The sequence below is a fragment of the Molothrus aeneus genome, chromosome 1, assembly GCF_037042795.1.
Source record: "Molothrus aeneus isolate 106 chromosome 1, BPBGC_Maene_1.0, whole genome shotgun sequence".
NCBI lineage: Eukaryota > Metazoa > Chordata > Aves > Passeriformes > Icteridae > Molothrus > Molothrus aeneus.
In genome coordinates this window covers 24,292,939-24,311,922 of record NC_089646.1, presented here as the reverse complement: position 1 = coordinate 24,311,922, position 18,984 = coordinate 24,292,939, and the positions used below count along the sequence as shown (strand labels likewise).

The following is an 18,984-nucleotide window of genomic DNA, read 5'->3' as shown; positions in this document are numbered from 1 at the left end:
AGGACACGTGTATGAACACTTATTTACATATACTGAAAATTTTCACTGTTTTATCTGAGCTAGGAACTGCATTAATTATGCTATTACTGGAACCGCATTCATAGGAAGAGATATCATCTATCACCTTCCTAAATGAGACTGACCCACAGCAGAAGGGTGATCTGTGGACAGCACATTACATTCTTCAATAAAACCTTTTAAATAGAAATAAAAGTCTTGCTGCCAAATCTCTCAATACAGTCTTACACATTAGATCTGTAATTTTCATTTTCTGTATTCCACAAGAGTAGTCATTTTAATACTCATACTGATGGAAGTAAAAGGAATCGACAGCTAATGCCTGAAGGGGCAGCTCTGCCAATGAGAAACTGAGCAATTCATCAGCTCCATATAAATATGGGCATCATATTAATATGCTTTTAGGTGGGGATAAGTTTGGTCACAAATTAGTAATTTGTCTCAGACATTAGAACTTCTTCCACAAAGGATTTCAGAGATCTTACTGTATTTTTTTTCTATTTCACACTCTAGTAGAAATACCTGTTCTCTTCTTTCTGCAGGTTCTTCTGTAACCTCTTCACCTTTTATGTGGTGGTTTCACCCTTGCTTCTGCCATTGTATGGTGGGAAATTTTGTATTTCTATTGCAGTTGTATAGAGGCCATGGCAAGGGCCAGTGCTCCACTAGTAGTTCCTAGCAGCCCTGTGTGGGGTCTCATGTTTGGCCATGACATGGCAGAGAGTAAGGACACAGCATCCATTCAAGCACACTCCAATCCCACTGTCAATTCCCATCTCGTTGCCACACAGCTTCTTTAGGCCTTAATGTATAAACAATCTGTACACCCTCTTATGTGGGTTCAGTAGCAGACCTGGTATGCAAGAACCCAAAGCATTAAATTCTGTTTAATTACACACAGCATGATTTCATTTCCTTCTGGCATCATCTGTAACTAACTCAGCCCTTGAACATGAGGGGTGAGAGGATGGGGGCTGTTTTTCCCTCCATGTGTAGATGTAGATACATTTTAAAGGTCTTGAGCTAGTTTACCACCCTAGCTGATGGTGCAACATGCACTCAGTGTCTCTGGCAGGAGCACATAGTCCCCTTCCCTTTGCAAGCATTTCACTAAGCTTGCTGACACTGTGGGCATGAGCTGGGATGACAAGGGGTACTTGGTTATCTATACTGCCCAAAACCCATCTCCTGGAACAAGCAGGCCTTCTAAGCACTAAGATCTTCTAAGCATCTTACTGCTTTCAGCATTATTAGTTAGACCAAGAGAGCACAAAGGCTGGTGCCCACTAACATTAAAATTTTAAAGCAAGGCCATAGTAGTAGCAATACTAAAATTTCTAACTTTCTTGTGGACTCTAGAACACTATAAATAATCTCTCCATTTACAAATTAAAGTGAAAACCACAACTTCCCAATTGTGCTAGGTTTTCCTTCCTACCACAATTACAGCAAAACTGAAGAAACAAAACACCGAGCTGTGTGGACAGATGACAAGTATAAAAGAATAGTTACTGTGATTTAAAGGGTTCCAAAATTGGTATTCACCTGCTCCCAAAGGAATAGAGAGGCAATGTAAGATAAGAAAGCAAAGATTTGCAGAATTTTGGGAAAAATGTCAATTTGGGTATTTTTTACCAGACAAATGTTATCTTCTTACCTCTTCCTGCTTTCATTTTCTGCTGATCTAGCCTGGCAGAGAATGGAGGATTTAAAACATTTTTTATCAAATGTGATGCTCATAAATTATACCAGTGAGGACAAATGGTAAAACTGCTGCTCCATGTGACTTATTTTCCTTAGTTGTTGCAGCAGTCCCCCTCATGGAGCAGACCTCCCTGGAAACAGCAAAGGTGGAGATCCACAAGGGAAAGGAGCACTTCAATCTTCTGAGTAGTTTCATGTATTGTATTTGAGGTAGGGCTTCAGGAGGTGCCATTCTTGTTAAATAATTTGATTCTTTTTTTCATGTGACTATTTCCACAGCTTTTCTGTCACTGTCAAAGCCTCTCTAAAGTCTTTTATCTTAGTACATCTATTCCTCCATCCTGCTTCCATTAGATTACTTATACTCAGCACCCATTTTAGCCACCAAGAGGTGACACAGAGCCTGGGCATTTGTAAAATCAATAGAATGAGAGTAAGAAGAGGAAGATTTGGCACTAATGTTGCAAGTTAGAGAGAAGTTATCCCCACTAAGAAGAATTTCTGAATTGAACAAAGCACCACATCACATTGCTGAGGTTCACAGATGTGGTGGATGAGTCCACGAGATGCAAGCAAGCACAGTTCCAATGATCATGTGTCTGCAGAGGGGTGACCACAGAAATCACAGGGAAAGGAAATTCCTACTCTATCTATCTGTGCCCTCATCAACAAAGAAAAGGAGAAATGATAGCTTTCATATAGCCCAATCCAAAGATTTTCATGTCAAAATAACTCAGACTCTATCAGATCCTGTGTATGGCCTCTTATGTAGGAACCTGACTACCATTTCCTCCAGAAATGTGTTTCCAGAAAGAACCTTGTAATGCAAAATGCCCAGAAGCTGAAGGCATCAAATCCCAGAGCTCATTCCCAGGTTTTCTTCCGCATCTTTTCTGCTCAGGTGAGGTAGACCTGCAGTCAAATACCCAGTACAGGTCCAAAGTTGAGATGCAAATATCTGTGAAAAGTCAGATTTAACCTGTCATTCTGCCTGGTCATTACACATGTGCAGCATCTCTGGACCCTGAAGCTCTGCCACTGTGGCAGTGAGAAGTGAGCACTCTTAGCATAGTTGTTCCCAAAATCAGCAGCATCCCAGTTCTTGCTGTCATTTTTTTGTTGAGCCACTGTGGAAAGCACACACTTTTGCTTTATGCAAAATGAGTGAATCCATTCCAGATTTGCTGAAATTCATGATGTGTCTCCAGAACTGCTGCTCAAGGAAGGTGTGCTTACTTTACCCTCAGATCTGAGCTGTAGCAGTCTCCAAAAGGCTATTCGTATTCCACAGTATGGAATTGTGTTTGACTTAGATGCCTTTCTGTGGCTTTTTTAAGTTTTCCTTTTGATCTTCCTAATAGATAGGAGAGATGACAAAGTGAAGATGATGTAAAAATTTGAGATAGTGCCTGGGCAACCAAGGGTTTCTGTCAATTGCACTGTCTCCAATGCGTCTGAGACTGGAAGTTAAATAGATAATAATATGCCATTAGTCCCTAGGCATAGAAAATGTCAAGTAGCCACTCCTTAAATGTCAGATCAACAAGTGCAGATGCTAACAGTTCCCTTTTGATGGATTCTGTGTTATACTGCATGGACATGGCATACCCTAATGAACTTCTGCTTTACACAGGGCCTTCCACATTCATAGAACATTTAAGCAGCTCAGGTGTTGATATTTCTCTGTGGATATAAAACAACCATATCTAGAAACATTCAAGGTGTCTCTCCAAGTTTTCCTTGCAGTATGCCTTTAAAAGGGTCAAACTGAAATGTGAGAAATTTGAGTATGAATTGCCTAAAAATATTTTTCAAAATCCCTCAAAACTTTGGATTCTTCAAAAAAGAATTCCCCTCAGAGGGACAGTACCATAATGTTTCCAAAACACAATACTCTCCCTGATACCATGCTGCCACAGCTACTTTCCTCACTGGGATTTGTCTAATTAAATGGCAGTGCTTCCTGTAGAGCTGTGTCTCAATCTGAGACAATTTACCTCACTCTAAAGCAGGTGGCTAAAACAGGTCAGGTGAATTAAATGCACAGTGCTCATTCCTCTCCAGGGACACCATCATCCTGCTCATCTATACCATGAAGTCAGACGTGCCCTTCAATGACTGCTGTGCAGACCAGCAGAATTGCCCATTTTCAGCCATGTCCCTGCAACCCTGTGCTTCTTGAAAGTATCTAAGACCAAACAGAAGTAGCCTGAATCAGAAGAGAAAAAAAAAAAGGAAAGAACATCAAAGTGCCTTTACAGAGACAGTCAAACATGTGGAATGAGGGTATGGAAGAAGAAACAGTAATGACTTTCAGTCATGACAGTAATGATTTTCAGTAAGAGTTAAACATCAAGAGGCTTGGGTTAGTCATGCACATGACCTTTAAATTTAGTTGGCAGAATGAGCTATTGGCCAATAATAGGTCAGTTGTTTGGATAATTGAACTCCTTTGCTCACCATCTCACTGCTGAGTGGCTTGTGCTTTCATATACCCAATTGACTGACTTTTCTGGCATCCCCTTGGCCCAACATCCTTTGAAGGGTTGGCAGATCTACCCAGCAGCAGGTCACCCCAGGAAAGACCCTGGAGCAGCATCTGAGTACATCCAGAGAATTAAAACACTCGTAAACATTTAGGGTCAGACACATCTTACATTTGGACACCTGTTTTGCAGACATGTACAGCTGACCTAGTCACCCCAAGCTAAAGATAGACAAAGTTACATTCAGGGTACTATCCATCTAGCTTATTTTAGATATATCCTTTAGAACAAGGTAATTTTTACTGTAATCTCCATCATCTCTATCATTATCTTTTGATTACAGGAGAGACAAATTTGTTGTCTATATTTAGTATCATAAATCCCAGTTGTATCATTAGAAAATTCCTGGAGCATTTAACTGAATCATGAGTGGATATATCCATTTCATCAGTGTACCTAGTCCCCAGGAAATGCTTTTGTAGGTCTAGATCTTACACCTCAAACATAAGGTAGGTGTACTTGACTGTTAGATATACTCCATGCAAACTTAAACTACCCTGGCTCAGGGCTCAATGCCCAGAGCTCAGCCATGTCTGGATGCAGATTTGAGTAACCTCTGCCTTGTCCTGTCCTCCTGTACCTGGCAGCTCTTGCTCAGGTGTCATGGTAGAGGACAGGTGCCTGGAATAGCAGGAGCTCTTAACCCTTTTTGTCAGGGATTGCCTCCCTCCACTGGGAGAAGGTGGCAGCGGATCCTCTCCAAATGAACAGCAGGTTGCACTGTCTTGTGCTATTTTTTCACGCAGCCCTGCCTTTGTTTTCTCTCCCTCTTTTCTGGCCTATCTGGTCCCCTCCATCAGCCAGGCTCATCTCTACAATGGCTCCCTGAAAAATTGCCTCAGTCTGGCAACACCACTCAGAAAACAAGCTGATAAAACCCCCTGGGAATGGTGAGGCTGTTTTGCTTTGCCTCACACCTGTGTCACACTTGCCATCCTGCAGGTGAGGAGCCAGTGGCCACTGCACACTGAGGCAGGGCCTGATGTGCTCTGAGAACCCCTCTGGCCCTGCAGAGATCCAAACTATTGCTACAGCAGCCAGGACTCAGGTATGTGCAGATGTAGCCTCATTAATTCCTGTCCAGAATGTGTAAATCTGGGCTGGCTGCTTTGCTATAGCATGGACATGGACACACACGCTGTTAAGAATATCCCCTGTTGTTTAATTTCATATTTTGCTGTCTTGTAACAAAAAACCTGGGAGCTCTCTGAGAACTGTGTACATTTCATTCTGTAAATTGTTTAAAAGTATATTAAAATGTTAATCTTCTTCCAAACCCCAGTACGCCAGGTTTCTGACTGGAACACAGTTTAATGGATGACTCATTGCAGATACATTTTATAATGGTGTGATGTTCTGATAGCCAGTGATTTACAGCTACAATACTTAGCACAGTCTTGCTTTGGAAAAAACTTTTATGGCTTATTTGTGTAACATATGGATACTTGGAATTTAAGAATGTTTTCTGAGAATAGTGTTCTAATAGTGAGGGAAAAAAAACACCATTTTTTAAGGCAGAGCAGTAATCAAACTTGAAGCTACTCCTTTAAAATGCTAAGTTTAGAATGTTTGAGAATATATTGTATTGCCTTCAAACTGAATTTGAATAAATCATATCTGGCCTCCATGGCAAGCTGTAATCTCTCTGAGGAGGGTCCTTTGCTGCCATGCACTGGGGAGGTTTCCCAGAGGTGAAGATGAACGAGGATAGTAAGGTCAAATATTATTTCCCTTTAAACAAAGAAGTGTACAGCTGTAGTGATGGCTCATATAGCTGGCTTGGTTTAAAATTGATAACCCTGGCTGGCCTCCTCTCAGCAATTTATTTGAAATGTCGGTGGGAGGCATTTCAATAGATAGTGAGCTTTGGAGAAGAAACATTTCATTATGCAAGCTGAGGGGCTTTCCCATACTTGCTTTCCATAGGGCAGGCTCTCTGGAGTTGATAAGTACTGATGTAAAACAGAGATCTCCCAGCCTGCCACCCTGAGCTCCTTTACCCAGGAGAGCACCCTCCTTTACTGCAGGAATGGGCACACATGGGAATCTGTGTGACTTTACTGTGCCAAAACAGAGTCAAGCCTTTTGCTCTGACTGAATTACTAGGACAACCTTCCTCAAACAATTAGCAGGTTTATTTCATATTAAATTTTGTTATTATCCATGAAAGTGGAGTTTTGGGGTTTATGCAGTTCAAGAGTTTTTACCAGACTCGCCCCAATGAGGGTAAGTGGTACAGTTTTCTGTCCAAAAGCTATTAACCAATAACCAAGGAGAGCCTTAACAGAGAAATGACAAGCACATGTGATGAGAGGCTGCCGGATTAGCTGAGGAGAGCACTATGCCAATTACATTATTGTGCAATTGCAGGGTCCTTCATAGGCAGATGGACCTTTGGGACTCCTTTGGCAGAACTGGAACATTAAAAGTGTTTATAACATGCCAGTATGCCCTGCAAAACATCATAGACACCGTTTCTATCTCTTTCTTGTAAAAGGAGAGTAAATTGTTTTATTTCTCCTCTGGGAAATATTCCAGAATCCTTTTGAAGTGCTTTTGTTGCATATTGCGGCTGTGGTGTTTACAAGATTTCCATAACTCTCTGCAAGATTTGCAAGGGAGAGGAATATGACTGACTGTATTCCTATTGACCCCTTTTGCCCCTGAGTAATTAGGCCATGATCATTGCAGTCATTGGGGGTTGCTTTTATGAGGAAGGAAAATCAGCAGTAATGGACTCTTTTTTTTCTTGGATGCTGTCCTGCAGATCTGTAGAGAACTTTTCTCAGTTTCTGTGCCCATCAATGCAGTGCAAACACATGGTCAGAGGCAGCCTCCTTGCTCGCAGACTGGGTTTCTTTCCATGCTGCATTCTGCCAAAAGAGGTTCATTCTTGACCGTCCTTCCAGAAGCACAAAAAGTTCTGCTTTTTTGAGGCTGACTTTGAGGGCTGGTAATTTTTTCCTGATAATTTTCCCACACTTACCCTTGCTATAGCCATCAACAGAACAGTGCAGGACAGTGCTGTCTGTTTCCAGGCTGTCAAAAAGTGGGATATTTGTTATTCATTTGTTCAGGAGACTAACCTGAGCAACAGCTATGGGGCTGCACTATAAAGGACCTGCTATTTCCTCCCAGCCTGTGCTGCTCATGAACTAAAACCCACTAGCTTCAGTCACCTGCACACCAGGTTGCAGACTGAAAAGCTCATGACTTTTAACTCCCCTTGAGAGTGTGAAGGTGCTGAAATAATCTTTTCCTGGATTTCACGGCGCTGCATATTGTACAAAACATAGCAAGGACAGAGCCTCTGTCTCAAAGAACTTACAACATAACTTTTGTCTTCAGCAGAAAACAAACTTCCTGCACATGTTTTTATCTCAAAGTTGACAGTCATAAAATCCTAGATCTTGGAATGGTTTGGTTGGAAGAGACCCTAAAGATTATCCAATTCCAACAGCTCTGCTGTCGGCAGAGACACCTTCCCTTAGACCAGGTTCCTTAGAGCCCCAGTCAGCGTGGTCTTGAACACTTGCACAAACAGAGAGTCTACAACCCCTCTGGGCACCCTGTTTGAGTGTCTCACCACCCTTATAGTAAAAATACTAGTCTTTATAAATTATAGATATCAGTCTTTATAGATTATAGTAAAGGCTTATAAATTATAGTAAAGAAAACAATCAGTTACAAAAGCAAATCTTCCACCTGTGCAATGCAAGATACTATCTTGCAGTTTTATTTTACTTGTTTCTGTAAAATTAAATGCTATATAAAACTTACTATTTTTGATATTTTCTCAATTAAGATTAATATACTCCAAGGTGTTGGTTGCATTTGTTGTGTTTTATTTTTACCAATCCAATTCTTATCAGTAAAAAGTTCTCTTCTACTGAAAAATCTCTTTTACTTGCTCTGAATGGAGAAAAACAGTTTCTTTATTGTAGGAAAGTATTTCCATTGCATCACTTAGCCATAGCTAAAACACACTGCATTAGTTACCTCATCCAAAGCAGACCGATTCTTGTTTCCCTTTGAATAATATGAATATAACATCTTATCTCAATGCACTGTTGTGTTTAAACTCCTTATAATAACTTGTTCAGATAAATTCTCAAATTAATGTGATGTGTGTGAAAGTATTAGTCATAATAATCCTTTATTCGTTGCCAAGGGTTTTCTTACTTCTCTAACTTTTTACATCAGAAGTTATTAAGTTCCTCAAGTCATTTGTTGTCTGCATGTCCATTGTTCTAAAGGATAAGTAAAATATTTCAGTTTTGAAGCCACAAGTCATAGTTCAGATGGAGGCTACACAAAAGAAAGAAATGTTGGGAAATGAAGCAAATGGAACTTAGCACTACAGCTGTCAGCAAATGTTTTTCTATGATTGCATTTGTTTGAGCTACAGATACAAGTTCCAGAAAAGACTGGCTTGGTTCTAGTGGAAGGTGTGTTCAGTCAGTCTCTGCTCAGAGGGCTGGTGAGCAGTGCATACAGAGAAGGGGCAAAGAGGAGCAAGGATCCTCCATAGCCACCTTCCTTTCAGTTGGGCAGTATGAAACAGGGAAAGAATTAAGTCAAAATGACACACTTGAGAAGTACCACGGATTTTATTGCAGAACTCACCATCTGTGCTCATCTCCTCCTCTAGTTGTTCCTAGAGCGCAGGTGTCTGGATGGAATGCTGGGATAATTTGGCCCTGGGAAGAGCAGGACCAGCCCATGTGCATTACGCAGGCACCCTGAGTCACTCCCACTAGAGCCATGAGGAAAACGATGCCTTGAGCTCTCAGGTGGCCCCTCTGACCTGCAGGTCCTCCTTGGAGACCTCCACAAGAGGACACAGTGCTAGCCCAGCCCAAACCTCAGACACAGAAAACTGCTCTGATGGCTCAGGAAGTTTGCTTGCATTTTAGAGGCCCAGGTGTCTGCTCTGATGCCAGGGAGGGCACCTGAATCTGTGTGCAGACTGAGGGAAGTGCCCGTCAGGCAAGGCAGCCCTTGTAGGGATGGGTGGTCAATAAGGGGAGAAGGGATAAAGGAAAGCCACCAGCTAGGAGGCTGCATTGAGTGTGGGCTAGGAAACAAGGCAATAAACATATTGACCCAGATCTCTGAAAAACAGTCCAGGGATGATATAAGAGCCTTAATTAACCCACTGAAAATAAGGAGCAAATACATCTTCACTTATCATTTGTTTTGGTGGTGGTGGTAGTGGTGGTTGGCTCGGTTGGGTTGGGTGCAGTATACAACCCTTTTTGGACACACTTTTAAGAACTGTTCAGCCACAGTGTGGAAAAAAGATGTAATAGTCTGTTCTGTCCTGCATGGTGAGAAGAAAACATGAATTGCTAGAAAATAAAAAACAGTTCACACTAATCTTGTTAGAACTCTATATCCTAACCTATCAATAAACCTATATTTTCATGAACACCAACCTGCACTGCAAATTTTGAAACAGAATGAAATGCACATGTTTGGGCAATTATGAATTGGGAACAGAAGGTGGTGGACTGGAAACTGAGAAGATTTTCTGAATCAGAGGCGCAGTCTAGACAAATGGAAAACATGCAGTCCCCTATCTGCTGAACTGCAAAAGTGTCTCTTGAAAGAGACAAGTGAATCCTAATGACATCTTGTGCAGCCCAGGTAGTCAGCTTGGAAAACATCTGCAGAAGTTAAGGGAAATAGTTATTCTCCTGTGGCCACAGATGGTGACTGTTACTTTGCTATCACTGCTATGACCTCCGATTTCCAGACAGCATGTGGTGCTCCCCAGAAGCAGTGGGTCTCTGTCAGCACAGCAATGCCTGACACTCCTCCTGGCCCTCCTGCGTTGTGGTGACCAGGAAGTCCAGGTGGAGGACCTCACTGCTGTCCCTAAGAAAGCAAATGGACATGAGACCCATTCAGAAGAGGAGCAGCATTTCCCTCACCAGCTGGCACTTCTGTAGCGGACACAACATGGTTCCCTCCACCATCTGCCCACTGATTCCCAGAAATGTGTAGCCACAATCCCTTCTCAAGGTCTCTGTCTGCAGCCTCGTCTGAACCTTGCATGGGAACCACTACACCAGCTCCATTTAGCTCCACATGTCAATTTGTTATTTCATCAAAATAGAGCAAAGCTGTTGCCTCACAAAGTGGCAATGACAGTATCCCTGCTACCCTACAAAAAGAATCTCTGCTGCCACAAAAGCTTGCACTTTCCAAAACAATTCATTCAGAGCTGGGGGCTGTTTAAAGTGTAAATGACTTTGGCTTAGAAGACAGTCCTGAAAAAATTTAGAAAAGCTTGATCAAAAGCAAGTCATCGAAATTGGAGCTCAATGTTAGTCTTTTTCGCAGCCCTCCTTTGACCTGTAGAACAAGTGGCCAGATTACTGAGTTTTTAAGGAAATATTTAAATTTTGGTATTTTAGGAGTGCTGTTATCATAATTCTCTTCTACTTTGTAAGGACTTTAATTTGTTTTAATTTAATTTCCAGAATCACAGAATCACTAGGTTTGAAGATCGTTGAGTCCAACCCATGCCCTAACACCTCAACTAAACCATGGCACTTCTTTTAAACACATCCAGGGATTGTGACTCCAGCACCTCCCTGAGCAGACAATTCCAGTACTTTATCATTCTTTCTGTAAAAAACTTTTTCCTAATATCCAACCTATATTTCCCTTGACACAGCTTGAGACTGTGTTCTCTCATTCTGTCAGTTGCTGCCTGGAGAAAGAGGCCAACCCCACCTGACCCCAACCACCTTTCAGGGAGTTATAGAGAGTGATAAGGTCACCCCAAGCCTCCTTTTCTCTAGGCTAATTTAATTTAATTTAATTCATTTAATTTAATTTAATTCCATTAGTTCATCTCATTTATTAAAGTTTGAAATCCTTCTCACTGATAGGTGCTGAAAAAAATCCCAAAAACCAGAAAGAGCTGGGAATTTTTGTTACCCTTTGCTTTCTTATAGCCTAGCAGTAACATTTGTCTTTGCCTACTTAAATGCAAAATGCTGATCAAGTGTGTGACTTTCTCTCATTTATCTAACAGGTAAGCTGCAAAGTGCTGCAATTCTTTCATCAGTACATGCTGGGCTGCAACTACTTCTGGATGCTCTGTGAAGGCATTTATCTCCACACGCTGATCGTGGTGGCAGTGTTTGCCGAAGAACAGCGTTTGCACTGGTATTACCTCTTGGGCTGGGGTATGTATGCTACCATCTGTAGCAGGATGGTCAGTACCCTCAGATTTTTGAATTCTTCTAGCACTTACATATCACTTATGATCTAGTTAATATCGTTAGGTCGTAGCTTAAGACTGAGTTCTTGGACCTTTAATTTGAGTGCATATAGTTACATGGGCTTAGAAATTTACAAACAACAGCACAAAAAAAGTATTTTTTATTTGCTGCATATTGGGATTTGCAGAAAGAAGTGCTTATGCTCTGTTACAGAAAGCTATTGGAAGAAGTATATTTCTATTCAAGAATATATATTTTCTGAAAAAAATAGATGTTTATTTTTGTCACATATATACAAAAACATGAATGTGTGACAGTACCTATAAAGAATATTTTTCCTGGAATCAAGAGGAAAGATCAGTATCTGTGTCTCACAAAGTGAAGCAAACACAGCATACAAAGAGGAAGCAGAATTTCTCAGGAAGTGAATCCAGTATCAGATACATTTTGTCGTATGCTGTTTTAAAGGAAAAAATTTGATTTTACCTACTAAGTAGGTAATGGCTTTGCTGTCAGGACTGGTTTTGTCCAACAGCATGTGGTCATATGCATATTGCCCAAGGAACCATGACTAGGTCTGGTTCTTCATCTCCAAATATGCATTCTCTTGTTTTCTGTTTCCCTAAGGGACCCCTTGCCTTTTTAATGGGTAACAGCAGATATTTTTCCTTTGGACTATCTGGTCCAATAAAAGACCATATAAATGTAATCAGTACATTACAATTAATCTATTACATTTAAATCACTATTTTACATCAATTCTGCATCAGTGTTGACAGAAAATCAATATCAAGAGCTTTTTTCCAATTTGGCAACCATGAATCTCTGGCCTCATTCCAATTTCTGGTAAGGCAGCTCCCCTATCTTGAAACCACTGGTGCAGCAAAGCAGCAAATAATGGACCTTTACCCATTGTCCCACTGCACACACACACAATTTATTCTGTATTTGCCATCCTCTTTGGTGAAGCTGTACTTTTTCAAGATTATTTCATTTACAGGAGGAAAATAGAAAAATAGCCCTATTGCTTAAACCAATAAAAATGAGAAATTTTTAGATTAGATAAATGGATAATTAGATAACTAGGTAACTAGGTCAGAGGAAAATTACCCAGTTCTATATGTTCTGAAGATATTTTACACTATCTTCAGACACAAGTTAGGTATCCAATATTTGATCCTAAATGGGCAGTAACAGCAAAGTTATCCCCTGTCTGGATTTTCATTTTAAAATCTGATCATTTACTGTCCCCTTTCGATATAAGGCTCAGTGCTCGCTGGATACCTACATTAGATAAAAAGAAAATTAACATGATTTTCTAGCTCATATACTTTGTAGTGTCAGATAGCAGACTCCAGGAAAATAATAATTTGTCTTTGATGGTTTTTGTTTGTTTGTTGGGTTTTTCTTAATGAGAACACCAGCATGCATTCTTTTTTTTTGTGAGAATGGCATCTTTTCTAAGAGAGGCACTTGTAATGCTTTTGGAATTATAAGTATGTGAAACATTATCATCTCTTAAACGAAGACAACCATCCTGATGAGCCCTAAATCAACTTAGAGTTTCTGAACCATGCCAATCCAAATAGCTGAGTCCTCTTGGAGCAAGCAGCTGTGCTATCACAAAAATCTCATAGCTCAGAATATTTCAATATAAAAAGTCTCATAGGGATGTGAAACAGCAACCCAATGTGACGAGTCATTTTAAACATTTGCTTCCAGACAAAGCTTTTTCATATCTCACAGAACAAAGCTTCCCAATATAGTGTCACTCCACATCCAATTGTGGAAGAGCAATATGGTCGTAGACATAATTTTTTTTCTGGTGTCTTTCAATTTAGGCAGTGCAATTTAATGTACCTGTGACATCCAGCCTGCAATGAAAGGTAATGAGCCAGCTGTAGTAGCGCTGAGAATGGCACCAGCAGCACAGTGGGGAATTCAGTGAAGTTACCTGATAAGACACACATCAGTGTCTGCAGAGCTGCCCAAAAATAAAAAGGGTAGTGGCAGTGGTAACAGGGTGCTGATATCTTGAGAAGGAAACAGTTATAAAAAATGTACATAACTCTTGGCAATGGTGTCTGCAGCCATTTTTATGAAACTAGATGAATGCTTCCAAAGAAAAAAAAAAAAGAAGTCATGATTAGCACCTCCTAACTTAAATAGAAATATTATTAATAGCAAAATGGTCTGATTACAACAGTCTGGTAACCCCTTAAGTTTGCATGAATCATTGTAATTCCACTGATTCCAGAAGGAGTAGTGACACAGTCTAACTTTAAACATCCATCTATGTTAATCAATGGACAGAGACACATTTCTCCAAAGGGCAATACAGAGGAACCAGAGCAGGCTGCGCTCTGAATTGCAATTCAAGAGATCAAGGCAAATGTCCAAAACAAAGTTACTCATTATTCATTGCTCTTGCTAATCTCTATGCAAGAAGATCTGGCCTACTTTATTTGGAAAACCACTAATGACATTTTTAAAATAGCTTTATAAGAAAAATAAAAAATCTGAGCAAATATAAAAAACATCTACAAAAGGTTTGAGGTGATTGAATGGAATCTGGCATGGGCAGATGTATTTCAAGGCTGATGCCATCAGCTGACCCCTTCTCTGGGAACCACTGTTGCAGATGTCATTTCTCATTTGTTATTGTTTCTCTGGGTCAGGAAATCACCAATAGGCAGGACAAGGAAACAGTATCAACTGTGTGCAACAGTACAGTTCACTCTGGCTGCTTCAGGCAGCTTCACCCACATCAAAGTGGAAAGGGAATCATTTATTTGGACAGTGCTGAAACCTTTAGTGCCTTCCAAATGGTGCTGGGAATACTGACCTAATTGCCAGTTTGTGCTGTAAAGGACCTGGCATGACCTAAAGGGATGTGTCCTACCTGTCCCTGGGATGGCTGGGGACCTTCTCTTCATTATTCACTTCTCACCGACTGCAGGTGGGACTCATACATGTAACCACGACCCCACAGTCTTTGATGCTCCACTTCTCTGCTACTCTCTGCTTTTTGGCCCTTTACAAGAGCAACACTTAGCCCTAGAATAGCCCATCCAGCCTGCAGCTGGAAATCTGACCTTCAGAGGGTCATGAGCTTCTTAGCCTGTAACTAGCCAATGAAGGCTTTCCACAGCATTCTTGAGATTTGCTTTTGAGTTTGTTGAGCCAAATATCCCAGGCTAATGCATTTAGCAGAAGAAAAAACTCTTTTTACATCATATGGCATGTTCTACTTGCAATACTCCAGGCCACAGTTTTCAGCTGAAGAAGTTTTGCTATTAGAAAGGCCCCTTAAAAATTGCATTTCAATCTTCTAACAAAACTGGCCCAGGCTTGCTCCATTTCCCAATCAAAACTATTTTCTCAAGCTGTCAATCCCATGAGCTCACCCTGAGGTCTTAAGCTCCTTTCTTTTTATTCTGAGCTTTTTGTTGTTTTGCTGTGCATCATCACCCTAAAAGGTAATTCTGCAGCCAGAGGCCTAGGAATCACTTTCTAAAAACATATAAAGAAGGCAATCCAGTTTGTTCTCCCACAGCTGCCTTGTCTTCCCAAGATAAATTGCAATAAGAACACCTTTTTTTTTTTTGGCAGTAATCTTTAAGCTATTGCTTAAAGATGCCTGGAAACATAAGAGTGTCTTTTTTATGTATCTTTGGACCTTGTTTTCACTCCCCACAATATGGTTAAGGATCCTCCATCTCTTCTAAATATTTTTATGAAACCACTAACATGTGAAAAAAACAGGAGCTATGGTCTTTTAATCCCTCCATGATTAATCATAGTGTCAATAGGATATTTTCACACATTTTAATTTGTAATTGTAGAATATCCAAAGCTCGGTAGAAAGGTCAGTGGTTCATAGAGAACAGGCAGCAGTAGCACCAAAGGTGTGTGCCAAGCTCTCTGCACAGGACAGACAAGGCAGCAGATCGTGTCCAGCTGTCTGTATGTGCAAGGCTGCACAGACTGGGCTCAGCACCGTGGTGCAGGCTCCCCAGGTCCAGGTTTCTAACCTATTGGAAAGGGATATGACATTTAAGCAAGCTGAAGGGAAATGAAAAGGATTGGACCAGACTGTCACTCTCAGTGTCAAGCTGGAAATAAGAACCTGAGCTTTCTATTTTGTTAAGCATGGCATGTTGCCGAGCCCAGTGCAAATTTTCTCCCATCAGCTCCCTGTCAAAGACTCCTCTGAGGTGTCACAAATAAGTCTGGATACGTGGATTTATGGTATTCACAGCTCTTCTCCCTGTTGAGATAGAGCTGCATGGAGTGGGCTTGGCTGTACAGATGCTGAGAACCTACAGAACATATATAAATTCCCATCCCCCAAAAACCTCCTGGCTCCAAACAATTTCTCATGCCATTGACTCCAAAAGAGAAACTCTTCACTCTGTTTCTTATTGCTCCATAATCTGGCATGCAAGTCAATGTGCCTCTCTCTTGCTCAACAGTTATTTACATGACTTTAACAAGTGTCCCTGGTTTCCTGAGAGAAGTCTCCTCTGAGAACAGAATGATCCCTACATCCTTCCCACACTCCCTGCTCACACCCTTCCCTGCAAAAGCCACAGTAGTACAGGGGTGCCTGGCAGCAGCTTTGAGACACCCCAGGAGAGCATGGTCTGTGGTTTTTGCTTCTTCTTTTTGGCCTGCCTTGAATGTTAATCCCTTTTGTATCTCATCATTGAGGTGTTGACAGGATCTGGGTATGATGGAGCAAGTTCTTTCCTGAAGGATGTGATTTCACATCCATGTGTTTTGTGAACAACAGACTTATTAGTGTTTGACACACATGAAATTCAAGCTAAACAAATACCAAGACTGATCTATAACCTTAATCATTTCAGGGTTTCCTTTAGTGCCAGCATCCATTCATGCAGTTGCAAGAGCCAGATACTTCAATGACAAGTGAGTAGCACATCTGTTTTTGAAGGAATTTAGCATTATTTAACTATGCAGCAAATTTTATTCAAGTTAATAACAAATGTTAATGCTGTATTTCTCCTCCAGTTGCTGGATGAGTGTTGACACACACTTGCTTTATATTGTTCATGGACCTGTAATGGCAGCTTTATTGGTAAGAATATTGTTTGCTATCAACAGTATAAATAAGTATTTTAAAATGGTACTAACCCAAACAAAATAGAAGCTTCTGTACTATAAGTATTTTGGTCAAAACCCAGAAGTAACTAGAGGTTTTCTCTACTCAGTGTTACAAAGGACAGGCTCACAACACTTTTTTCCTGTGGGACTTAAGAAGAATACACTGCATTTATGTGACATCAATCATTTAACTGTGCCTTAGCTGGGGTGAGCTGGTTGCTCAGCATGGGTTCTTCTGGCCACTGAGCTGGTATGTTCCAAAGGTAGGGAGCTAAAAGAATCCAGGGAAAGGACTCAAACTGTGCTGTTTGAGTAGGAGGACAAGATTCCAAGTGCAGCTTGGCAATGTGCATACATACAGCATCTGGTATGCCAGTCCTGCAGTCAGGCATGGTAACCCTGACCTTCCTGACAGGTGCAGAACAGGTTTTGCCCAACCCAAGCCCCAAGCTCATGTCATTGTGTCACCCAAGATGCACTTTCATCTTTTTATCTGCTCTTACTTGCAAACACCTGCATGGATGTACCTGCAATAATTGCCTCAGAGATCAAACAATAGCACAGTGAGTACTTGGAAAACTTTGAATAAACAACTTTCCATATAATAGCTGAAAAAAAAAAAAGTCTTTCTACCCTTTCTGGAGAAGCAGTCTTTAACATCAGCTATATGAAATTGCCCATCCTTCCCTGCCTTATAGGCAGTCTGTTGGTCCCATAGAATCACATTTATTGTGGGTTTATTGCTTCAATCTTGACTGTATCTGCTACTGTAATGCCAATTACCATCTGAGATAATCCATTTAACCTTTATTTTTGTCATTGTGACCCCAGTCTTTATATCTTGCCACAAAGAAAATATAAGCAACTATTATGGAAAAAGAGCAATCTTTAGCTATTTTCAAAATAAGATATTATTATTTCTATATTGTGCTTATGTCATTTCCAGTCTTATTTTTCTTATGAAGACGTCAATGTCTACAGTATGTCCTGCTTGATTTGCTACAAAAAATCCCATAGTGGCAGACTGATTCAGAAGAGCTGAGGGTTTTTAACTTTGTAAAGTCTTTCTTTGACTTTTTACAGTTACTTTCAGAATATCTAAAAGTGAAGGTTAAGCAGAGTGAGTGAAGTCAGAATAGGATGGAGAATAAGGTTTAGATTTAATGTTGACTGGGACCTCAGAAGTAATTTATTATTCCTCTTTTCTAGTAGACCACAAATGTAAAACAGTTGAAAGGTCTCTAGGTGTAGTTTAGAAGTGATGAAATGTTTTACCAGAGCTTGCTGATTCACTGTTCTGAAAAAATTAAACTGAAATTTCTGTTTCATATATATATATATATATATAAAACATATATATATATGTGTGATTTGAACTCTTGAAATATCTATGGAAGTTATACACTTACATCCTTATTTCAAAAAATTAGCAGGAAAAAGAAAGTCTATTAAAGTTCCAAAGAGTCGGCGCCTGATTTTACTGTAGGAGAGGGGAAAAGAGTGATGTGGGTACACTGGAGACCAAGGGATCTGTGATCCAGGGATGTCCACAGGGTAATCACTGAACTCATTACCAGCCTGGCTCTGCCCTCCCTCTTCCTGCAGGCTCTCAGCACATCCCACAAGGAGCTCTCTGTGAAGCCAGGGTCAAGGGCAGGTTACTCTATGATGAAATCAGATTTCCATAAATAACTGAGGAGAGAAGATGCTGAACTACTTGGTATCACTGATCATAAGGATCAGGGACAAAATTTTCTGCCCTGAGACAGCAATAGTTGCCTGTTCCCTGTGGGTAGAGTACCACGGGGTCCCTGTAGTCTGGTGGAGGCAAGAAATGCCCAAGGTTTTCCTCAAAAACAGCCTTACACCCCTGCTCACAGACAAGCCTGAAGCATTAGTTCATGGAGCATATTCCTTAGGGAAATTGTGTGCTCCCATAGGTCCCATGTGTCCAGGGACATGCTGGAGTTTATCCCAACTGGCAAGATAATTTGGCAACTGTCAGACTCAGGACAGAGATGTGGTTATTTCTAGGGGACAATTTGTCCACCCCATTTAAACTTCCAATATAAAAATAATATTTAGTGTTCCATGGAAACCCTGAATTTGCCCACATCAGTGTCAAAACATCCAGTGCATCCTAGAACTGACCCCTGCCTGCCTGAAGTATCCATGCGGGCTCCAAATCATGTGGAGCTGCTTAACAGATATTTTCTGAAAATATTCAAGATATTTTCCAAGACCTGACTGCCAGGGAACTGCCCATTATAAGATACAATAAAGCTAGAAAGCTACAGTCTATTGCCATTTATGTGTTTGGTATTTTTATTTTGAATGTCTGTTTAATTTGA

General features: G+C 40.7%; 1 protein-coding gene across 1 annotated transcript in view; it reads left to right on the top strand.

The window, feature by feature from the left end:
• CALCR (calcitonin receptor) overlaps window positions 1-18,984 on the top strand; it is a 160,294-nt gene that overhangs the window by 123,565 nt on the left and 17,745 nt on the right. Inside the window, exons 8-10 of the mRNA XM_066553410.1 lie at window positions 11,317-11,470; window positions 16,378-16,438; window positions 16,541-16,607. Of these exons, the coding sequence (XP_066409507.1) occupies window positions 11,317-11,470; window positions 16,378-16,438; window positions 16,541-16,607 (282 nt within the window). The remainder of the gene's footprint in view (window positions 1-11,316; window positions 11,471-16,377; window positions 16,439-16,540; window positions 16,608-18,984) is intronic.